Below are 25,064 nucleotides of genomic sequence, written 5' to 3'. Positions count from 1 at the left end.
CTGCTCTGTTTTATTCTCATAGCACCGCTGGTGTTTTGTTACGCGTCCGCAGCTCTGAGCGGCGCCGTTGCCTGGAAGGGGCGGCGGGAGGTCCCCGGGGACCGCCGGTAAACAGCGACACACACACACACACACACAAACTAAACAAACACTTTGCTGCTTCATGAGTGCAGTCAAGTCACCGCAACAGTAACTATTTCCTGTCACTGGTAAATAAAAGTCTTCCACCTTATAATAACAATAAAAGTTATACACACGTGATTTAAAACGTTGTTCGTTGAGTCCTCTGAACAATTGTAACGTATTTTCGTGTTTTCCCTCCATGTGAATTTGACAGAAATTAAGATTTACGGCCCATCTAATCAAATTCACACAGCCAGATCTATTTCTAGTAGGAATGATATTTGTATGGAAATACACGTAAATAAATGCACATTGTTTCTAAGTACAGAAACTATGTATGTTTAGACAAATACACACACACACACACACACACACACACACACATACGCATTTATTTACACACTGGTAACACACAATGTAAAGCTCCTACAAAATAAACCACACATGAAGTATTAAATATTTTAGCCTTGCCACTGTGCATGTACCACTGTTGGTAGTAAGCAGTCACTATGTGTTAAAGTATAATTTTAATATATTCGTACTTTACCCGAGTATTTTGTGTAAATGTGAATTAATTAATTAAAAGCACTGGACTTAATAACTCAAAATGATCATAATGCTATAATTTAATTATTATTTACTTTAACAATAGATAAATTAAAAGTGTGTGTCCTCTGTTCTGCACAAACAAATGTAAAGACCCAACATCTTTTAATGCCATGCCGGTAGCTTTATTGTGAAGGTCAGCAGCCTAACATCCGGTGTCTTCCTCCTTCACCTCCGGGAGCTTGACGCCATCTTGTCCGCTCGCCTCGCCCGTCCTCCGCCCGCACGCTCCCGCGCTGCCCGCAACTTCGCCCGCTCCTCCGCACCGTTAACGACGCCTTCACCGTCCGTTAACAACCGGAGCGAGACCGCGTGTGAGCCCGAGGGGTCTCCGGTTATTCGTTTTCTCTCCTCTTTGCCATAACGGAGCTCAACCGAACCCGGGAGGGGAAGCCGAGTTTCCACCGGACCGCCGAACTCATGCTCGCCCCCACTCAGGTGAGTGACAGCCGGGCAGGTGTCGGCTCTGCCCGGCGCTGCCCGGATGAAGCTTTAACGAGTCTGTGATGTAGGAAACGGGCCCGTTACAGCAGAAACTTAAATAACGGCCATTTAATTTAACGTTAACTCTTTAAATCTGTAAATGATGGTTTTCTCTGATAAGTTAAATATTTTAAACCCTGCAGTTTGGTTGTGTTGATATTTCCTGTCTGGACAAGTTCAACTTCTCAGCCTGTTCAAGTTTCTGGTTGAGTGTTTCGTCGAGTTTTCCGGGTTTGGTTGTGTTTTTATTGTGTTTTCTTTTAAGGGTTGTCATTAGCAAACCAGTTACTGAGGTCTTTGGTCTTTGGACGAGTCTGTCCCTGGAGAATCAGAATTACTTCACCTCAAAAAACACAAACAGCAGAAATCAGTGCAGGAAGATCCTGAGTAGATAAAACAGACTGTAACTGTATTAACCTGCACATATGGACTTGGTGCTGCAAAGCAAAGGGAGGATAAGGGAAAAGGCAGTGGTTGTATTTTCCTCCCCCGTGTCCAGACTTTGGATGGTTCCCTCGAGATGACAGATCCCACCTGTCTGCTCTTACACCAGTTGTTTCTGAGGGTCTGCAGCTGCCGGAGCAGATCAGCCTCCTGACGCCAGCACAGGCTGAGCTCTAGTGCACGGCCCCGTTGAGCGACTCACTAGTGGAGGTGATGAGAGAAGTATCTGGTAAGGAGGAAGTTGATGTTTGGCACCAGAGGTTCCTTAATCTGTACCTGTCTGAGGCTGCGTTCATGAGACGCCGCCGCCCCGTGTCCCTGGCCTTTGGCTTATTCTTTTCCTTTGGGCTGCTCCCTTCAGGGGTCTCCACAGCCAATCATCTGCCTCCATTTAACCCTATCCTCTGTATCCTCCTCCCCCACACCAACTATCCTCATGTCCTCCTTCACTACATCCAAGAACCTCCTCTTTGGTCTTCGTCTAGGAACAGGATTTCTGGAAACAGCAGCTCTCTGACGCTGTGATCGAGTCCTCGAGACAAATGTTCACTAAACTGTTCTGAGACAACAGCTGGAACCAGAGCAGAGACTGGTGGACTCTCTGTTCCTTCAGAGCCTGTAAACAGTGACGGCCGTTCTCAGAATCTGGAGCTGGTTTTTGGAAACAGACGGGCCTCCCATTGTTGGTGAGGAAGAACCATGTGAGCCAGGTCAGCGGTGTGGCTCCCTGCTGTGGTTTTAATAGTTTTTGGACAGCTATGGACGTCTACGGCACAGACCCATAAGCTGAACCAGGTTCTGGATTCACACACATTCATCGGTGCTGTCGGTCCCTGGATGGGATCTGGACTCAGTGAACACACACTGAGTCAGTAGCTGTGTCCTTTAGCAGCCCTGTGCTGCAGCTAACAGCTGTTGTCATTGTTTAGTCTGCACATGGAAACAGTGAGGGGCGTCTGACAGCAGGGGGGGTTCCAGAAAGCCGGTTTAGTGAAACTCTGAGTTGAGGGGAACGGGTCATTTAAACATAACGGACACAAAGTCACAAAGTGTTCTGTTGGGCCGCCTGTTGTGCAGACAGACCAGTCACCCACACGTCCATCAGGAGCCTGAGCAGATGTGACTTCTGGCTCTTGTTGCTCTGCGTGAAAAATAAGTCCAAGGATTTGACTGTTAACATGACATTAGTGTTCGCTGTGTGTTTCCAAAGCGCTTTGTAAACTTTAAGGTGCTCTGTAAATAAAGATTACTGTGAAGTTCTCTCAGGAAACTTAAAAGCAGCAGATTCTGACTGAAGTTCTGCAGCTATGGAGGTTTGCTGTGAACGGACACCTGTCCTGACGTTAGGATAGGTGTGTGACTGATTTTTGACCGGCCTTATCTTTTAAAGCTCATGGTGGCAGCTCCGAGGTCATTGTACATGTTTACACATGTTGTGGGTCCACGTGAAACCCTGAGCGGTGTCACAGTGAAATCCTTCCTCCCAGATCAGAGCTAGCTGAAGCCTCAGACACATCTCAGGACTCGTCCGTTGGACTCCTCTGTCAGACAGGAGCTCTGTGATCGCGTTTAATTATTTCTCTCCTTGCTGCTAAAAATAAGCGTCTGTCCCCGGCACATGCTCACAGGCTATACTTCTATACCTGTGAGGACCCTCGGTGACATAATCCACTACTTCAACTTAGACCTGATCCTGACCCCAGAACCACGACTTAACCAAAACCCCCTCTGTCCTCACTCTTTGGTCCAACTGAAATTGGACTTCACGAAGATGCAAACACAGGACTACACAGTGCACACACACACACACACACACACACACACACACACACACACACACACAACCGTAGAGCACAATTACACACACTTGTCTTCAGATTAGCCAATAACAATTAAAGCTGCTTCCACATCCCAGCTGCTGTTTTCCCTCCACTGACTCAGTCCTGATGTTTCCACAATGTGAACAAACCAGATGGTCTCAGATCAGATCTGGGCCGGTTCCTGTCCGACCTGTGAGTGTGCGAGTGCTGTCACCGCACCACCACCGTAGCACAAATATGCCTGACCTGACCTGACCCCGAACCCTGGTGGTTTCTAAACTTGTCCTGCTACCCCCCCCTCCTCTCTCTGGGGGATATTATTAGGTCCTGAATATATTTTGAATCTATCTCAGATATCTTGAATTCCCCTTTGAGGGTTAATAAAGTTTATGATGGCTGCTCCTGAACCGCTCCATCTGTTAACCCCAACACGTCTTCTCCTCAGATCTTCTTGCATTAATCTTCCCATCATGCTCCTGTGACACAACAGGTTTAACAATCAACTTTACAGAGAATCAAAACAAAATAGTGACGACATTTAAAAAGTGAAATAAACATGGCAGCCAGTGCGTCTCACACAGCTGGACCCAACTTAATGTTTTATTATGAATTTAATTATTGTTTTATAGACCCAAGGCTGGATGTGCTATGGAAATAATCATGGTTTGGAGGATGACAGACTGCAGTGAACTGGGTCTGCCTTGATTTTGGGTAAAGAGGATGTTCATTATAATTTCCTCACAGAATATGAAGCGTATGCTTTAGTGCAGAGTCGTGCTGAGCAGGAGCAGCAGCTCATTTCTGCTGTACTCTCTCTGAACCGCTCCTCACTGAATCAGTATTAGGATTCAATTACCATAAGCACCTTTAATCTGAACGCACGGCCTCTCACAGAGGAAACACTATCCCTCCACCCACGCTAATGAGAAAAACCACACTCCAGGATCTTTCCCCGCCACGTCAAATCATCTCCAAAGGGCAGTTATTTATGGGACGGGACGCATTAAAAATACATTAAAAAGACACCTCTGCTTCCTGAAAAGGACATTTCCCCTGAAGATCACCTCTGTCTCTCTGTGCCCTCCCTCGGCTCGCTCTGATGGGCATGTTCCTGTTACTGATGGATGTTTGTAATGGCTTCCTCCCATCTCGACAGAAACAAGACTCCAGGGACCAACTGTGCAACTCTTAGTCTTATGCTAATGGACGCTGAGCTTCCACACAGAGCAGCCATGCTTTAAAAACAGGACAGATAATCAGGCTCCAACGTTTAGGACTACATTTCCCATCATCTGGGGGCTTTTAACTATAATGTTTTATTTTTCTCTTTAGTGTAAAGAATTTCCACAACAAACAATCATCAGAGACAAATGTATGTGACACACAACACTTGTTATATCAAGTAGAAAGGAAGCAGCCAGCTCTGCTTTTATTTTGTACAAATAACAAAATCACCAACCTTTTAAAAAAAAAAAAAAGAAAAAGAAACGACGGTCAAAAGAAAAGTATATTGTACAATAGAGACCAATTAAAAAGCACAAAAATACTGGAGAATAAATAAATGAGACAGAGATGCTCAGAGGGGAGATGTCTCCAGGCTATATTCAGATAAATATTGAGCGCCATTTGCAGCTTTTGTGTTTTCTGAGATTTTAACAGAGGTGAGGTAAAGACGTAGAGACTCACACCCTGTCTCCAGCCTGATTTGTTTCCTTTAGTCAAAGTGTCTCATTAAAGCAGCAGAACTGACAGTGAGCAGCTGCTGTTTGCAGTGAACCCATGGGTGCACAGACAACCTGGGTCCCTGGATCCCTGTGACACTGAAGGAAACTTAAAAACACAGGAAGTTCTGCAGCCTGTGTTTTCTCTGGTTTCTCAGTGGATGTGTGGAGGTTTATTGTGGAGGGACATCGGAGATGATGAGATCCTCAGGAAGTGGAAGTCACAGTGAATGTTCTTGGTGTGTTTCATGCCTGTGTTCACCTGAGGACTCTGAGAAGAAGGAGTGCTCACCTGTCCCTCCACCTTCCTGTGCATTAAAACCAGCTGCTGTTAGATTAGATGGTGTTGTGTTGGCTGTGTCTCTCCCAGGAATGAATATTGTTATTCGAGTCGGTGTGTGAACGACCTTTGAGAGCTGCACAGAGAGTGGGAGGATGAATGAGGCCTTTGTGTTGTTTCATTGAGCTGGACATGAGCTGCTCATGGAGAGGTTACCAACCCCTAATCACTCTGTTTCCACTGCAGTCATGGAAAAACTCTTTAGATGGATGCTGTCAAATATGTGGTGATGAAGAGTTCATCTGCAGCTGACAGCCAGAGAGGGTTCATTATTTCAGTGATCAGACTGAAGCTGACCGGACTTGTTAGCTGCCTGTTTATGCTTTTGTGAGTTTCATTTTGTGGCCGACACTGTTGTTATTCCAGCTCCTCTACCCTGTCTTGGCAGTCTGCTCCGTCAATGATCCCCCCCCGCCACCTGGCCAAGGTCAGAAGAAGCCAGTAGTGGTTTCCAACAGCAGCCATGGAGGAGTCTCTGCAGCTCAAAGTGGGAACCAGTGGCTGCCAGAGCCAAGAGGTGGCGTTCTTTAGCCCAGAGAGAGTGGGACAAAGAAAGACCAACAACCAGGGTTAACATGGCTTTGGCTTTTTCACACACTCACACTAGATCCACATGGGGCCTTCTTCCTTCTGGATGGGTTAGCATCTAATGCTAACAGCATTTATTAACAGATATTTAGTTCCAGCGAAGTCGCTCGAGTAAAAAGTGAAGGAGTTTAGTCTGACTCAGACATCATCATCATCATCATCATCATCATCATCATCATCATTACAGATGGACACTGTGCAGTGCTCTAGGTTCAGAATGGGAAAGTGTGGCTTTCATTTTATTTGCTGTTCAGCCATAAAGAGTTGAAATAAAGTAAATGGGTCTGTTCACTCAGACTGTGGCGGCAGCATAGACTCAGCTCACAAGAGGAGTTGGCAGAATTCGTTTGGTGCTAATTCTTCAGAGTTCAGGAGAAGGACAAGGGCAGTTTCTCTGAGGCAGCAAAATCAGCATCCAGGATGAGAAATGGCTCCGAGCTGAGGGACAAAAATGTCTCTCATTGTCCCTGAAGTGAAGGTGACCCGAGCAGGAACATGATTAACTTTATTCCTCTTATTACATTCCATGTCTTTAACAAATGGATGTGCGTTTAGTTTGAATTGCCTGTAGAAGTTCTGAAATAAACTTTGCCCATTTAGCCCATTTTATAGCAGGAAATTAATTAACACAATAACAGGGGTAATTTTCTCCCCTGGGATTTTCGAAAAGCACTCTGGTAAGTGCAGAGTTTCCACATCAGTTGGTATTAATTTGTAGCTGGGAATGAGCTTCATTTATATCAGCTGCTAAATTAGTTTTCACTTCCTGCTAATTTCTCCCCTTATTCTCATAAAATAATAATAAAGACAAGATGGAGCAGTGTGTTGGCTCCTAAGAGAAGTTTTTCAGGTCAGCACAGAAAACACTTCTCAGCCTGACACATCTCAGCCTGCTTTAAATGCAGCATCACTTCGGTCTTTTCTGCCATCTTCAAATCCTGTGGGCGCGCTTACACTTTCTGACTTCCCCCGTTCTGTCTGAGGCTCATTGGTTCCTGCTTTAGTTGTAAATCTTTAAAGTCACCTCACAAATATATAGTTTCATTTTGAAAAAAAACCAAAGACTCAGTCACTGATTTCAGAAGTGTCACCTCCACTTTGGCAGATCAGCCGGTGAGTCCAAATCCCAACCAGAGACTGACAGAAACAATTAATGTGGTGTCCTCGGTGTAATGTGTGTGTGAGTCCAGAACCGTAGACCTCCATTGTCCAAAAACACATCACAACCCTGCCCTCTGCTTAAAGGGCCCGTGTCCAAAAACAACTTCCTCTTGTAAAACAATGAAGGTCTGAACTAAACTGATCCTCGGGTGTTTCCTGTTATTTCTACTCAAAGACAATGCATCTGTGTTGGATTGAAGAAACGTTATATCGGATCCAAAACGGGGGTGAAATATAATAATCTGGTTATAACCCTGTGATTTTAAATACTTTAAAAACACAACCAACCTCACCATAACCTCCGTTTAGTAGCAGCTCTGGAGGTTTTGATTGTGACACATGGTCTTCCTGAGCAGATCACATCTTAACTTGGAATCATGAATAAATAGGGATATATACATTTTTTTATTTATTATTATTTGACTTCCTGTTTTTTTTTATGTAGTAATACTGTAGTAAAATGATAAAGTACTTTGGGCTGTAGTTTTAATGTGAAAGCTGCTGAAGAAAACAATTTCATGAAAATTACGTTTGCAGCGAAAAGCTTCAGAACAATAAAGGAACCTTGTGTTCCTGTATATGTTTGTTAGGTTGTACAGTTGTTTTAATCTTTAATGCGTCACAGCAGCTGAAATATTCTGTACGTCCTGCTGGATGATTGAAAACAGAAAAACAAGAGTACCATAAACATATTCAGAATATAATCTTCAAATCCGGTGGAGATGATAATCCACCTCCTCCATCACAGTAAAGGGCCCGTGGCCCCTTCGACTTGAGCTAAGTCGATTAATCCCCGTTGATTCCCTGATGGCAGTGTCATCTTATGGGATAACGTTTCTATTTTTTTATTATCGAGGCCCTGAGGTGACCAGGGGGCTCAGTGTGTTGTTCCTACGAGGCTGAACATTGTCCGAGGTTTCTAACAAAGGAACTTCTTTATCCGTCAGTAACTCTCTAATGTGTGATGAACCTCTTTGCCGTCCTGTTAGATCCCTCCACATTATTAGGATGAGACGATGATAAAAATTGTTAGAGACTGTTGAAAAATGGATTTTATGAATGAGCAGAGAAACTACTGTTGCTTCTTCGATGAAAGGCCAAAGCCACATTAAGCTTGTGTGCATAAAAACCATGAATCAGTCTTAACAAGGAACCGATCCCAGAGCTTCACCTTAACGAGAGTCATAACAAACCATTTAAATTGTCTCCAGAACATAAATGTGTGTGATGGGTTGAACGCAGACCTGAGTGTGTAGAAGAGACGGGTTTGAGACAGATGTTCTGCAGAGGTGAATGTTTAGGAGACGAGCACGTCTAAATACATTTGTTAGAGATAGAAACGGGTGGAGGAGGAGACAAATGTGTAGCAGGGATCTGTGTAAGGATGATTGGGTAGTATGTTCTTCACCTTTACAGAGGGTTGGCCTTTAGAGCTGAGCTCACAGGTAGCACATTGTGATGAATGAGTCTCTCTCCATAAAAGCTGTGCTGTGTAATTTCCTCTGACCCCGTTTCAACGGCCTCTCCAGCCTCCTCACTCTCCTCGCAGCCCGTGGCCTCGTTGCAGATGAGCTGCAATCCTTTCTGACGTTTCTGGGTCTGTAAATTTCCAGATGAAATGGTGCATTTCCCCCTTTTGTTTTAACTTGAGTTGAGTTTGAGTATTCAGGGTGCGTCGCAGCTCCCAGCTGACTGTGTGTTATGAGGGGGGATCGGAGCAGTCACAATATTGATACAGCTCAACACGTTTGAAGCGGTTCAATATTACCGATCGTTTCCTATTTCAGCGTGTTGATGAGCTCGGGGAGGTGGCGTTGAAATGCGGTGCGTGATGGATGGAGTGCTGCTCTGTTCCCTTACAGCGTTCGTCTGTAGGTGATCGGACGACACAGACACGAGGGGGCAGACAGATATTGATCTGTCAGTGAGTTCTCCATCTGTCACGTTAATCCAGGCGCCCCCCCGATCACTCAGAGGTCATAGGCCACGGGGGAGAAACGGTACATGTGACGCTAAGGATCTGGGAAAGCTGAAACCTCATCAGTACGATTACCATTCCACAGACGCTCTCCAATTTAGGCGAGGTTATTTATCGAGCTCCCTCAAGCATCTGAGAGTGGATGTATTTACACATTTTCAGTGTCGGGTAGAACAACTTCACCCTGAGTTGATAGTTTGTCTGGAGCAAACAGTGCAGCAGCTTTCTGACGGCTCTAATCTCTTTCCACCACTTTCACAGACGTGAGATACAACCTGCGTGAACATGACAGATCGTTTTGCTGCAGAGTGACACTCGAGTATAAATAGAAACTTGTCGTTTTTAGCCACCGCTGCTTGTTGCTGGTTGAAGCGTCAAACATCAGGTCCAATCATTAGTCGCTAACTGGCTTCATTTGCATGATCTTGATAGATGACAAATCAAAATGAAACAGGACCTGGTGCAGCTGTCAGCACAGTGAGTGTTTCTGTAGTTGATGTATGTACTTGGGTCCCGTTGTCTGATAGTAGCAGAAGGTAAATAATCGTGGTCTTCGTTGTGCTGCAGGTGTGATGCTCCATGTGTCGGTCGGTGCAGGCCTTTGTGCATCAGAAGATCCAGGTACAATGAAACGGTCTGATTCCCAGCGTCAGCAGTAGTTTTGTTTGTTCCCTTTAACAGAGCTGACTCAGTGCTGTGCTGTGTTGACTGAACCTACCACACTGTGCTGTTTGGTTATTTGGGAGGACTTGTAGAAATGTTGTGCACATACAGCAGATTACACAGCATTAATGCCTCTGCTCTGATCGTGACGCGCGACTGCTGGTTTGTTTACTCGACATTAAAAGAAGTCTTAAGGGTGTTTTATTCTGTCTGGACCCTCTCCAGCACTTCCCACAACAACCCAACCTCAGCGTCACATTTGTTATGTTTGACTGATAAACAGCGTGGACTGTGGATGGTTGGATCGGGCTGCTTAGGCTGCTCTGATTGCTGAGACTTGTGGGTTTAACTAAACAGAAGTGAAGCGTTAAAGTAAAGTGAAAAATCAAACCTGCTGTTCAGAGTCAACTGTTACCACATTTTCTCTGCTGTGCCGTGATAATAACGTGTAATTGGATTTTAAACAGATGTGGAAATGCACATTTTTGACTTTGTGTGGTGAATAACTAAGACATTGCCTTAAAGCATTAAACACCATTACTGCTGCTGGAGGAGCAGGAGGCTCTGAGCACAATTAAAGCAGCTGTTGGTTGTTGGAGCCCCAGGTCACTTGAAATTTAATTGTTCCTGCTCCTTAAATGTTTTCATTGTGTTAATATAACTGGAATTTCTGCCCAGCGCTTCTTCAGTGTTTAGACGGTGTGTAATTACTTGATTCATTAGAAAATAATCAGCAGATGTTGAAATAACACTGAATCCTGGGCAGTCCGTAAAGAGACATGGTTCCTCGCAGCCATACGTGTATTGTAACAGCAGTCAGAGGATCTTATCAGCCCGGTTTGTGCAGCTACAAAGCGTCTGGAGGAGTTTTGTATTTCCTGCACGTTACGTTAGAAAGGAGCCTCGCTGCAGCGCCTTGTGTTTGTGCTGTTCTTTGCCCTTGAGTGCTGAATCATCAGAACCCAGCAGCAGATTCACAGGTAGAAAAATGACTCTGGGCTGTTTTCAGAACATATTTGTTGTGGGCATTATTTTTGTGAGTTTATTTTTTTCCTGGCCTGTGTTCTCCCATGGGCCATGCAGCCCAGCATTACTTGTTAACGTCAAATAATGTTATCTGACTTAATGGGGTCTTTTAAAAGATGTTGTTTCTTAAACATCTTCCACAGCAAAGGGGAGAGGGAGAGCGAGGCTGTGGAGGGAGACAGAGATACTGTGTGAGGAGCATGCAGGTGTTTTAAAAATCACGTAACGTCCTCGTTCTCAGAGTCATAACTCAGGTAAATGTGAACACGCTGAGATGATTCACAGTGACTTCCACTTCCTGAGGATCTCATCATCTCTGGTGTCCCTCCACAATAAACCTCCATTAATCCACAGAGGAAACAGAGGCTGCAGAACTTCACTGAGAATCCTGCTGTTTTTAAGTATCAGTGTCACAGGGATCCAGGGACCCAGGTTGTCTGTGCACCCATGGGTTCACTTCAAACAGCAGCTGCTCACTGTCAGTTCTGCTGCTTTAATGAGACACTTTGACTAAATAAAAAAAAAAACAGGGCTCATGGTTCTTGTGTGGTGGCCTCAGTGTAAGACTCATGTTCTAAAACATGAAGCTTGAATGAGAAAAAGAAAGTCATGTCCTCTCGAAACACTTTTTCTAATTATGAAACGCCACAAAACATCTCCTGAGGTCTGATTCGTCCTTCCGCCTCATAGGAAGTGAATACTTGGTCACCCAAACACCGATCTCTCCCTAAACCTGACTATCTGGATTATGTGTCTGATCCTGCTTCCATTTGCTGATGATACTGGTGTAGGAATCATAGTCGCCACATAATGTTTATTACTGACCGTGGAGTCTGAGGGATTCAGCCTGTGGGGAGCATGAATCTCGTTTTATGTCGGCCCCAGACGTTTGTTGGTCTTGGCTCTGGACTGAAGCGTTTAACAGCTAACCCTTGTTGGGCAGTGGCAGAAAAGGTGTCGGTTTATCCAGACGATAAAAATAGTTGAGTATGAAGCAGCAGAGTGATGACAGAGGTCTGTGCTGTGTCGGTGCGTGCAGGGCAGACTGAGCTAATCAATGAGCTGCCGCTTCAATCGGCCGAATGAACATTGATCAGAGAAGTGAGAATGGACTGTTGATTCAGTGTGGACCCTGCTGCTGTCAACAGAAAATTAAAATGTGCATTTAAGTGGAGAAAAGCATCCGACCCGACTCAACCTTTGATAAAAACAAACAGAGCAGCTAATGAGTTTTATTATCGTCCCCGTCAGTTAATCATGTAGTCGATGAGATGAGCAAAAGGTTTTCTACCAGCACCGACAAATTCAAAAAGTAAATAAAGAGATTAATCAATTATCTCAGTTACCGTAATTTCTGGATTATAAATTGCACGTTTTTTTTTTTTTACTCCTCTGGCTTGTACAGTGAAGAGACTCGTGTATATTTGCAGTTATTTTGTCTAGTAGTCCCCAGCGTTAGACGGCACTCTTGACTCAATTAAACTCATTAATTAAAATGAATTAAGTTATTAATTAATTAAAGACTCAAAGCCAATGATACTCTACTGCAGAAAAAGTAAAAACGCTCATGTACATGCTAAACTCTAACCCCCAGTGTAACACGGGAAAGACTAGACTGCAGATTTGAAGCTGCAGGTAATAAAGAGGAGGAGGTGACACTTCACCTTCACCCAATGTTGGTGCAGTTGTTTAACGTTACTTGACACATGAATGAATTTGGTTTTGATTAGAAATGCAACTTATACATCGAAACGACTTATATGATTTTTTTTCCTGTTCAACAAGGCGGTTTTTGCTAAAAGCGACTAATATTATGGTGCAATTTATAGTCCGGAAAATACGGTAATTCCCTGTTGATCAACTAATCAATCAATGTTATTTCAGCGAGATTTTGTCTTACACATCAATCATATTAAACAAACGCACGTCACTGAAGAATAACGAAACAGACTGAAAATACAAAAAGACAAAAGAGAAGCTGGTAGATTAAATTATGTCTTTGCAGCTTTTGTGTTTCATTTATTTAAGCCTTTGCTCTGTTCTGTTTCATTTTTCATGCTCACATTTCCATTTCACGATAATTGCAGATTTGAGTTTTCTTTTTCATGAAACTTTTATTTATAGTTTTAATTTCTGGGTAAAATTATCCTTCATATTAAACACTCACCACATGCTCACAGAAAAGTGAAGTAAGCAAGATTTATTGGTATTTTTCTTAGATCCAGGGTCACTGTGCTCTTTAGTGATTGATGGAGCCAGAATTAAAATAATTTATCAACGTGGAGCCATCTGGACATTTTGTCTGGAAGAAAATCATCTTTCGGGCTTCGAGGTCGTACGCTGACCTCCAGACTCCTCGCTGAGCCTTTGAAGATAATAAAGCAGGACCAGTAGCTTCCTTTAATGCAGGAAGATGACCTGTGTCTCTAACACTCATTGCTAGTCATTTATTCAGGACGGACACATCAGGGGTTCCTCAGACTCCGTCAGGTTCGGTGAAGTCGGACGTTTGTTATCTGCGGTGTGGTGTTTGTGCCGAGCCGCTTCATGAATTCATCTCAGCTGAGGTCGAGACAAACGCGGCTTCGTCATTAATCCTCCGAGCTGCTGCTAAACAAGACTCTGCTCGGGCTGCGGCGTGAGCCTGTGTGTGCAGTCCGGAGTGGTTTATTTCCAGAGTTGCTTGTAGGGTCACACCTGCTGAGAGAAGCTGTTTAACCACAAACAGATGTTCTTGCTCCACCTCATGGGAGCTGTAGTGAGCAGCCACTAGGAGATTTTCTTAAGCTGCATGAAAACATGCTGGGCTTTCAGAGACGGGGGAAAAAACATTAAACAAATGTTTCAGGAAAGGATTGAAGGACGAGATCAGAGACACACACCTGGACCAAGACGTGTCATTGAACGCACCGCACAGACTCCAGCCAACGGCCAACCAGAGTAGACGTTCTGCCCCTGGTGAGAGGAAATACGTTTCCACACCATCAGGGGGCGATAGTCTGTATTGGTCACTCAAAAAGGGACAGTGGAAGACCTATAGCTGAGAGGAAGCTGCAGGTGGATCTGCTGCTGGCAGGACAACACAATGTATAATGTTTAAATAGTGACAGCTGATGAATCCCACTACCTTATATAAGTTTGAAGTACTTTGTATTTTGTTGGATCCATCTGGTTCTGAAAAGGAACTAAAGTTATCAGATAAATGTAGAGCAGGAACAAGTGTTGAGTGCGATGTACCTTCCAGGGTCTCCAACTTTATATTGAGTGGAAATCTGCTTCATTATCACAGTCGCTCAGATTGTTGCAGAGTTAGACATGAATATTTTATGCTACAGACGAGTCACAGTTTTCAGACACTTTGATGAATTAATCATTTTGAGCCAAGGATGATCTTTATCTAACTCCAATCCAGCCGCTTCTGCACCAAACTCCAGCTGAACCTTAACCACTGTCCCGTCACTCAGCAGGTATCTTTGTTTAATTTGAGGTCTCGTTGTGTGTTTCCTCTGCGGAGCGTTGGCCCTGATGTCATCTTCTTTTTGTCAGTGTGAACCTTCAGTCGGCTGCTGTGTCTGGATTTACTGCTGCCTGTAATTAATCACCGGGCTGTCGGGCCGTGGTTTCACTCTCCGTCTTTTCCGTTCCCCATTAGCCTCATCGAGTGTGATGTGGCCGGGCACAGCAGAGCAGGGCTCCAGTGATCCCCTGCCAGCTCAGATCACATGAAACCTGAATGATCCTCATGGGGAAACAAGTCAGGGCTGCAGCGAGGACCAGGATGTGCACAGTATTACTGTTTTAGTTTGCCCTCAATCTCCACGACGGGATCACACGGTACTGACATGAAAACACAGACGGATGATGAATCCACATATGTTCCTTCCAGTTTGGCTCCATCAGGAGCTTCTCCATAAATGTCCAACCAATGTCCTGGTCTCTCCACTGCCCCCCCTCCTCCATGTTGATGTTTCCCACACTGAATGATGACGACAGGCGACATGTGCAGAGGAAGGAGACGTTAAAACGACCACATGGAGTCTGGTCTGACCGTTCTGACGGAGCTCGCGCACACACACAGCGGACAGGAATCGGATCTAGGACCACATATGCAGGTGGACCAGATCTGGTCTGAGAACATCTGGTTTGGTCTGTTCACACTGTGGGAACATCAGGACTGAGTTCCTGCAGCTGTGATGTGGATTCAGCCTAAATCCTGTGAAATGAGGAGGAAACATTTTGTCCAATGAAACTAAAGTGTGAAGTTTGACGAAAAATTAAAATCCATCGAAAATTTAGAAAATCAGCAAAACTTCTATTTTGAGAGACTGAAATTTGTTTCACGATGCATGAAAAGCACATTAATGAATGAATTCATTGAAAGAATTAATTTAATAAACTGGTCAGTTCTATTGATAATTGATCAGTTATCAATCAGTTATTTATTAAACTCATTCTTCTTCTGTTGATGTTTTTTCTATATACAAATACATGTTTGTGTGTGTGTAGCTGCATAATGCATGTGAAAGTGTGTATGAAGTGTTTCCTGAACACTTTGTCCTCTCCTGTGTCTGGTGCTCAGGCAGGCCGGTCCTGGCTGATCTGGGAGGAGCCTGGTGGACTTTAGGCCTCAGGAGTCGCTGAGTGTCGGCAGGAGGCCGCCGCCTGTGGCCATGAAGCTGCACTGCTCCCTCTGGTGCTCCCTGTGGTCCCTCCTGCTGCTGGGAGCTGGGTCTCTGCTGCTGCTCGTCCGCCTGCAGGACCTCACTGACACGGTCCATCAGCTGACCCCAGGTCAGTACTGACGCTGTGGAGAGTGGGGGTGTTTGTGGTTTGTATTGGATAAATCTACAGTCTACATTTAAGGTTTATTATTTAAAACAATGATTCTGTGGATGGGAATCAAACTGTGAACAGTGTGTCTATGTGGTCTGCCCCTTAACCACTTCACCCCAGTGTACATTTCTCTCCACCACTTGAATGTGCCAACATCAGAATGTGTTTTTAATACATTTTACATAATACAAAGCTGTATGTGGTATAAGGTCCAACAAGGTCCAGTTCAGGTTTGTGGACCCCACCCCCCTGAGACAAGTGGAGCCAACTGCACCCCCAGACCTCCGTCACAGGTGACAGGATCAGGATGTTTGGACTCATCAGCTCCTTTGTCCTTATTTTCAAACCCAAGCAGCAGCGACTGAGTCCTGTGCCGAACATGATCTCATGAGTATTTTTAAACACTGTTCTCTTAAACGTAGGTTCTTGTAGTTGTTCTGGAAGAAAAGGCATCTGTGCCTCCCTCCTTCATTACGAACCCACAGAAGATTAATGTGTGGAAACAGTACCCGGCCTGTTATTTACTGGGTTACTGCTTTTGTGCTGAATCCAAAATTGATGCATGCGCACACTAACAACCGCCTGCATAAATAATAAGGTAGAATATAAGTAAATGCACTAATGTTACAGGAGAGCTGTTTATCTCTTATGTCAGTTCCTGTGAATTCTGGGATTTGTAGGCCTCAACCCTGCAGCTGTGACGTTCCTCAGCTGTGATTTCTGTCTCGTGCGTCCTCTTGTTACGCAGCTCGTTGATGAGTAGTTTTCAGTCACGAGACAGTGAAGCCACGTGCAGCCTGAGAGTCGGTGTGGAAATAGGTGTTTCTGCAGAACAGCTTCCCGTTCACCACAAACCTGTGTGAGAACGTCCTCTCTGCTTATTGGTCCGAACAAAGAGGAGGTGGCGTGTGAGTCTGAGCTTCTGGTCCTGTTCTGGATTGTTCACACCAGACAAGACCCACTGGGCCAAGATGTGGTGTCCTCCCTGAAGAAAACCCAGTCAAGCTGCTCCAGTGTGAAGCTGACACTGAGCTGAGGAACTTAAAGAAAAGGAAAAGACTCTTCAGACGTTCTGTCTGTTCTGTGCTTCAGTCTGAAGCCTGGCCGACAGCCACAGCCTCCATTACTGACAGCTTTCCAGCTGGCAGGCTCATAAACGAGAAGGCTAGTTTTTGATTTGTAGTTTTAAAACAATCAGGAGCGAATACATTAAACTACTGAATTTGTCAAAGGAGTCGGTGTGAGAACGTGGAAAAAGAGTTGAAAGGACGCAGGCAGGGATCTGGGAACATGCGGGTCTGGGGTGTTTTACCTGAACCAGAGTGGGACACCTGCACGGTTCGGTGCACCCTGACATGTAGATGTAAATGTTGGCCTGTTAGTGTCCTGCTGCCATGGGCCAGATGAGCCAGTCAAGTTAAGTTTTATTTATTTACAGCCCAACATCACAGATTTTTTATCTCACACAACTCCCTGTCTCTGAAATGGGATTAGGAAAGACTCCCCTGGGAAATAGAGTACAGAGTAATCAATAAAACAGAAAATCAGAACAACAGACTTTTTGTAGACGCGTATGAAGAACATGATCCAGCAGGTGCCAAACCTCAGCCACTTGATCTTTGCTTCACACAAAGACCTGGAAGGGGGGCAGGCAGACACAAGAGGAAAAACCCGATCACAGCGTTGATATTTAGGAGAAAGGAAACAAACAAAGCGAGAGACGGGGACAAAAACGAGGCCGGGACTCCTGACTGATCTGGGTTTTCTTCTGTTGTCACTAGGCTCCCACAGTGATGGCGAGTGTGGAGGTGTACAGTTACTGCTTGAACTGATTGTTTTTCTGCCCTGTGTCTTGCTTGTCAGGCTGATGGGCTCTGAGGGAATGCCTGCAGACAGGACTCAGGGCTAAGGGCACGTGTGTTAATTCTACTCCTTCACCTGAAACGAAGGGTAATGATAAAATATCTTTTGTATTTTAATGCAGGTAAGAGTTTGTTTTCAATGTGAAGCCTTCATCGTTAGACGTCTGCAGTAATCCACTAAAACTATATGGATCATTTTCATACCTCAGGAGCCAAATACATTTGTTTCAAACTCAGAGTCTTTAAGATTCTGGTCCAGCAGCAGGTCAGCTGATGTATGATCTGTGCCGTCGTACCTGAGGCCTAAAGTCTAATCGTCCTTCCAGCGACGGGAACGTGTCATAAAATAATCATAAAATATCACTTTTACACTGCGGCTGCACAGTTGATCTGAGAACTGCTCCAACTGGAATATCGACCTCAGCGGAGATGAAACAGGCCGCACTTTGTTTTTATTTCTCTCTAATCAAATCACACGTCGCAGGTTTATTTTGTTTATTCGTCTTTTTTATTTATCTTCAGTCACGGTGCAGTCGGGGCCTGAAAGAGGCTGCTGCTCTACCTGGTACAGATAAAGACCCTTGGACCAGGGTCGCACTTCACATGTCCCGTTACAGAGTCTGACAGACGAACACAAAGAGACACAAGACCAGCTTTGTTGTTGTTGGTGGTGGTTCTGTGTCGGCCTCCTGTGTAGTGGGTCTGTTACATGTCAGGTCTCTGATAACCTGCCATGACCATAGGCAGTAATTTATATTTAATGTCGGCTATTTTAAGTCATGACTCCCCCCGTTACAAACCGGTCCCTGAGTCCAGTTGAAGCGACGTGTCCTCGTGTTTCGGGTGGTGTCCTGTCGATATCGTGGAGCCCTGCAGACTAAAAACGGCTCGTTTGCTGGATATTTGAAGTCCAGCACGAGGTGAGTCGGGTCTCTCTGCTTTGGTCGTGTCGCTCTAACTATTGATTTTTTCTTTAATACATATATTAGATATCATATTGATTAAAATACCAGGTTCCTCTCAGCTGGTCTCACATCCAAACACACGCTGAAACTAAAGACATCTCTTCAGCTGGTGCTTCAGCTGCTTATGTTCCTGATCAGATATCAGTAAAACCTGATTGATGAGTGGGGCCATTGATCACAGTGGAGTCTGATTACCAACAGATGTAGTAATTTACAGGCAGTTTCAGATGATTGTTGTGCTTTAATTAAATCAATGACTCTCAGTGAAGCTGTGAAACTGGATCCCACCTGTCTGCTGTCTGATAATCTAATGACATTTAAGTGCAGCTCAGGAGCAGGAACACAAATTACACCCCACAGCTCGATCAATGAGACCTGTTTCACTTCTGTGCTGCTGATGCTTATTGTACTTTCCTACACTGCAGCAATAATCAGCTTAATTATCACATAATGAACAATGATCCTGAGGATACCTGTGTATTTTTACTGTAGAGACTTTACATGGAGTTCAGAATACTTTGATACTTTAACTACGTGAAGCTGATAATACGTGTGTACTTTTATATTGATACTGCGATACCTGGCAGTGACTCTGATGAACATGGCTTCAGAGTACTTCAGAGTACTTCAGAGTACTTTCCTGCCAGCAGCACAGCACAAAGAACAAAGCCAGGTTGAGGCCGCAGGAAGCTTCTGTCGGGCTCAGGCTTCGACTTCTTGTTTAAACGAAAATAATTGAATTGAAATTGGTGTCTGTGTTATTGCTGTCGCCTCAGAGAAGCAAATACAAACATTGTAAAAAAGTTCAGCAGCTTCCAATAAAAGATAAGTTTCTTTTAAACGCTGCGTTTCTGCCAAGCGGCGGTGGAAAGAAGCGACAGTGTGTCTGTATTCAGGCGAGACGAGCTCCGAGGAAGAAGCACATTAAATTATCTCGGCGCTGCCTCCGTGCGCCGCAGATTCAATTTCCTTCCTTAAGTGAGCTGATGCAGTTTGAAAGTTTGGCTGCGGGTGTGTGACATGTGTGATGTGCGGCCTATTTCAGTCCAAACACAAACATGTCACAGCACGCCTCGGCCTCATTTGAACAGTGCACTTTAATTAGTGTTCTCTGTGGGGGGGTCACAGAGACCGCAGCTGCCACAGAGGCTGTTTACTCCAGAATAAAGAACCTCAGTGACGGCCCAGCGTTCTGCTTCATCACCAAGTCTCTGGTGAAAGCTGAGACTCGAACTGCTGATGATGATGATGATGATGATGATGATGATGATGATGATGATGTGTGTTTTCATTGTGGTATTGGTTCATTGTTTGTTAAGCTACAGTCTCTTAACAGGAAACGTTTCTGCCTCCTGACGGCTCAGAGACCAGAAACACTGACACACACAGCTGCACTTCTGATTTTATTTTTTAGGTTGTATCAACAGGTGTCTGGACAGAACAAGCAATAAGGCAGTGACCCCGTCAGGTGTTTGGGTTCTGACATGTTGTTTATCTTCGTGGTGGTTTTGAGTCTCTGGTGGTCTTTGTAATGAGTCCTTTCACAGACATTTGCAGAGCGAGCGGTTTTGAAGCAGGACAGTCGTGGCCTTGTTGTTCCTGCGCTGTGAGGAGCAGGCAGCGTTTCAACACTGTCGTCTGTGATTTATGCAGAGAATTTAAAGAGAAGCCGACAAACGATGAATCACAGTCATGATGATCGTAGAGTTTGTAAAGTGACGTGGTGGTAAAGTTTGAGCACTGTGTTTTCTCACGTATGTCTATTATACAGGTCTGAACAGGTAAATAGGTTACTATGGCAACTGAATTCAAATGAAGGAATATAAAAAGTTGTATTAATATGCGAGTCAAAAAAAAAAACAAAAAAATCAGTGCGTGGGAGTTTTTCTCTTTGAACCAAAAAAATCTCTCCTGAGTGTTAAAGGCTTCGTTTTATCTCAGCTCAACCTTTGACCTCCATGTGGCTGCAGCTACTGTCACTGTGAGCGTCTGAAAGCAGCTCAGTGTTTCACTGTTCCACATGTTTATCTGTGTTTATCCTTACAGACTAGTTTTCCTGCAGTGGATCCTTCTGGTGTCTCCGGTCCACACCAGGTGGAAGGGTTTCTGTGTACATTTAACATTGTGTATATGTGCAGGTGAGCTGGCACAGGGTTCTGCACAATTCAACACACTCTGTTGCTTTTCTGTCTTTGGCCTTGCACCGTGTGTTTGAAGACATCATCTTGGGCTGTGGCACTTTTCGCTCTTGGCGCTTCATAGACCAAAAAAAAAAAAAGACTTATCCTATTAAAAGATAAGACTGCTGATTCTGTGTGCGTCAGTCCAAATCCCATCCAGAGACCGACGGCACCGATGAATGTGGTGTCGTCAGCGTAATGTGTGATGAATCCAGAACCTGGTTCAGCTTACTGGTCTGTGCCGTAGACCTCCATTGTTGTCCAAAACCTATTAAAAACACAGCAGGGAGCCGCATCGCTGACCTGGCTCACATGGTTCTTCCTCACTTACTGTCTGTGGATGTCGGCTCCTGCCCGACTGGTTCCTGTCACAGATCCCTGCGGGAATGTGTGCTTCTTGTGTGACGTTCCAGTAAGCTGCGTTGTGATTGGTCAGATGTTTTCCTGTTACTGCTGAAAGGTTGAAAATGCTTTTTGCACGGTTAACCCTTGACTCACTGAGGTATGAAAGTCTTATTGATGTGCCAAAGTGTTTGTGTGTGGTGTGTAAAAATCTGCAATAATACTGTTTAAAACATCCCAGGTAACACACCTGTCTCACCTGGTGTGCTGTCAGCGCACACAGCGGTCTGAGTCAGCACTGGTCCAAGGTGAAGCTCTCCTGTACAGCAGGACTTTATGAGGAAATGGAGCCCGTCTGAACCTGCGTGACCTCCATCCACCTCCCAGCAGCTGAAGCTCGTTGATAATCAGGAGGCAGCGTCTCTTTTTTATCTTCGCCAGCATCTTCCCGATCTGCATAAGGTCGTGTCCTGTGCTGGCGTGATGTAAGCAGGGCATGTGTCCCCCTGGATATAAAATATTAAATCAGCACAGAACCTGGGTCGGCCTGTGAAGGGATGCTAAAGTCACGTTCCTATGACTCTGCCGTCCTCCTGCCCACAGCCAGTGATCATGAAGTCACGTCTAGCAGCAGACTGCTGATCACACAGTGGTCCTGTTGTCTGCAGACGCCCACAGCAACAGGCCCAAACAGAAGAGCAGTGAGGATACAGCGGGTGGGTTCGGTCCTCTCAGCCTCTGCACTGTTCTGCATGCAAACTAATCAGGCGGACAATACCTGTCAGTGTGCGGCCTCCGTCCCAGCTCTGTCTGCAGACACTCAGCCGTCACACAGGAGGACTGTGGGCGCCCTTCACCTAATGAGTACTTTTATTATTCATTAAGCTGTAGATTCATTACAAATGAAAAGAATGAAATGAAGAGTAAACAGGGGATTTGATCAATGCAACAGGTCCTCCAACCTGAAGTGGCGTTACAGAGTGGAGCATCTTACGTCACAGATGATCTTTGACTAAGTGCTGACTGTGACTGCAGAGACACTTTAAACTGACAACAGGCAACTTTAATATGTTGTTGTCAAGTTTCTCTCATTAATGAGCGGCTGCATTAAGGAGAGCAGCACTGCAGCTCCGACTGGCTGAGCTGGCAAAACCTTGACCCTTAACAGTTTGGAGGATTAGCCCTGGGCTAAGAGTTTAGCAAACGTGTGTTTCTATCCATCCTGGAGCCTGTTCCAGCCCAGCAGACTGGACAGGTCACCGGTCCATCACAGGGCACATTTGTTTCCATTTTGTCAGATTGTCTCTATGAAAAGCAGCAGCTTTCACTGTGAGCTGTCAGTCACAGACGGCTGTCAGTAACAGACAGCTCTAAGTCACAGACGGCTGTCAGTAACAGACAGCTGTAACTCACAGACAGCTGTCTGTCACAGACTGATGCTGAAGGCAAGTTAAAAACGGTGGGATTCTGAATGAAGTTCTGCAGGAGTTCTGCAGCCATTTCCTCTGGTTTCTAAGTGGATTTATGGAACCTGTGTTCAGATTTCAGTCTGAGACCAGATGTGCTTTGATGCAGGTGTTTGCAATTGTAACTAACTTCCTGTAGTTTTTATTAAACACCTGTCTGCACCCAAAAAGAGCTTTGACGGAGGAGAACCCTGGTTTCTCTGAGTCTTATACACAATGAAATTCTGTCTTCTAAATATGGAGAGTTGAGTCTGAGTTCAGCAGGTGTGAGGAAACAAAACCTGTCCAGGTGCTGTCCTGGTCTCCTCACACGCCCGTGGAGTCAGGAGGAAATGATAAGGGCAGCCGCACCTTCCTGAGACCTGCTGTAATGCTCACATAGTGGCTGCACACACACCGTCATGATGAAGAGGAGCTGCAGCGGGTGGAGGTGTTTGTTATTGACGAGAGAAGAAATGTGGCAGCAGGAATAATCGTGTGTAGCGTCCTGTCTGGTGGGGCCTCAGATGAATCGGTCGTGGCAGCAGGACTCGGGTTGTGATGCATTGTTGTTACACCGACTGCATCGGCTGATTAGATGGAGGCAGGGCGGTCTGTATAGGCTGTAAACAAACATGCTCTGACAGAACTGTAATACACTCACTCTGCTGCTTTGGGCCCGACTCGCTTTGTTGCTGTGTTTTTTTGTGTTTTCAAGGCAGGAGATGTGACTGATAACTAAGATTCACTAAACACACACACACACACACACACACACACAGATGCAGAACTGCAGCATGAAGCCCAGAAGGTATAAAACTGAAGCCTGAGGATGAAAACTGGAACAGGTTGCACAGTTTGTGTCCTGACTGCAGAACAGCTTTGTCTTTTGTGTGATTTGTGGCTCATGTTGTTGAAAGTGAGATCTGATTGTGCTTCCAGTTCTTCAAAGTGTGTTTGCAGATGGTGGATGTGTGGGCACAGATACGTGGGTGACGTTACACTCACCTGTGAGGTTTTGTCAGGATTTCTCACTTTCAGATCCACAAACGTGTGCTGCTTTTAATGATGGGGTTTTTACCAGAGATAAAACTGGATTAGACTTTAAATGTGTATTTTAACGTGGAATATTCCAGTGACTGAAGCTGCTTCAGACTGATTCTACTGGTTCTACTGGTTTGCCTTGTCCAAATGCAGTTTGTGTAGTGATTAATTAAGATAAGCTGCACTTCTGCTGGGTCAGGCCCTGGAGTGGTTGGCTCAGACGGGTGTCGTTTTAATCGTTGATCCCTAAACTGTGGTAAACCGTTCATGACGCCATGAGAGGTTAAATGAGAAAATACGTCGTTTTCTTTCTTCGTTTAATAAGCTCAGATTTAAAAACACGCTGAGAGCTGTGGTTCGTGCTCCGTTAATGACTCACCTTTGGCCTGTCCTCCCAGGACAGTCTGACCCACAACAGTCTAACTCACGTGACCTCACGGAGCGCTGCAACAGACATGACGTGACCCGCCGTGACTCATATGAAAGACCTCTCATCATGTGGTTTCTCCTCAGACTCTCATTAGGCGAAGTGTTCGATGATCTTCACAGACGTCACCCTCCGACCTCTGACCTCTTCTTTATCCCCCGTGCCCCTGGGCACACACACCTCAGAGGACAGTCTGAGCTTGTTGTTGGTGCTTGAAGAAAGGACTAAACACACGTGGATGTTTTTTAACCTCTGATCTGCCTCTGGCTGAAGCCCATTAGTGTGACTTGTATGCAGGCACATTATCTCCTGCTGCTCCTCGGCCTCAGTAAAAAGCTTTCCAGCAGCTTTAATTGGGTTTCTCACCTCTGAGCCACCGAGGGCTGCGTTCACTTTCTACAGTGGTGTTGAGTCATGGGCTGGTTCCGTCCGTTGCCTCGGTTCGTTACTGTTTTTAGATACTTTCCTCTCTGCTGTGGTTTTAATGTTGTTCTCTGCTCCTTCATCACGTGTCTGTGTGTATTAATCTGCAGTAATTACAGATAATATGACACTAATTATGGAAAAGGACTGAAGTGCCCTACAGTCTGTTTCTGCTCTGCATCCTGCAGGGTCTTTGTTCTTCCACGGCTCCTCCGGCTCTTTAAAGGATGAGCCCAGTGTTTTTCTATGTTTGTGTGTTTTTCTGCATCAATCCCATCCAGAGACTAACAGCAACGATGAAGAACAGCTGAGGAACGTCACAGCTGGAGCAACTGAAGTGTTGGCTTTTGGGTTCAGGCCTACAAATCCCAAAATTCATAGGAGCTAACATATGAGGTAAACAGCTCTCCAGAACATTAGTGCATTTACTTATATTCTACCTTTATTATTTATGCAGGCTGTTGTTAGTGTGCACATCCGTCCATTTCAGATGCAACACAAGAGCAGAAACCCAGTAAACAGCAGAGTGGACTGCAGCCCAGCTTTAAATCCGAACCTGCATTTTGATTCCCGGGGCCTTTCTGTGTGGA

At 45.1% G+C, this 25,064-nt stretch overlaps 2 protein-coding genes across 3 annotated transcripts in view; both read left to right on the top strand.

Annotated features, from left to right (window-relative positions):
- Window positions 1-916: 916 nt before the first annotated feature.
- LOC113132640 (carbohydrate sulfotransferase 8-like) overlaps window positions 917-25,064 on the top strand; it is a 34,911-nt gene continuing 10,763 nt past the window's right edge. Inside the window, exons 1-2 of one of the 2 annotated variants that reach the window (XM_026310916.1) lie at window positions 917-1,167; window positions 15,537-15,744. In XM_026310916.1, the coding sequence (XP_026166701.1) occupies window positions 15,624-15,744 (121 nt within the window). In that variant the 5' untranslated portion in view covers window positions 917-1,167; window positions 15,537-15,623. Of the gene's footprint in view, window positions 1,168-15,532; window positions 15,745-25,064 lie in introns of both variants that reach the window. The other variant, XM_026310915.1, reaches the window with a different exon arrangement.
- Window positions 18,117-25,064, top strand: part of LOC113132645 (BTB/POZ domain-containing protein kctd15-like) — a 32,026-nt gene continuing 25,078 nt past the window's right edge. Inside the window, exon 1 of the mRNA XM_026310921.1 lies at window positions 18,117-18,568. The gene's annotated coding sequence lies outside the window, so the exon portion shown is untranslated. The remainder of the gene's footprint in view (window positions 18,569-25,064) is intronic.

The sequence above is a fragment of the Mastacembelus armatus genome, chromosome 6 (genome assembly GCF_900324485.2).
Source record: "Mastacembelus armatus chromosome 6, fMasArm1.2, whole genome shotgun sequence".
NCBI classification, from domain to species: Eukaryota; Metazoa; Chordata; class Actinopteri; order Synbranchiformes; family Mastacembelidae; genus Mastacembelus; species Mastacembelus armatus.
This window is presented reverse-complemented; position numbering and strand designations above follow the sequence as displayed.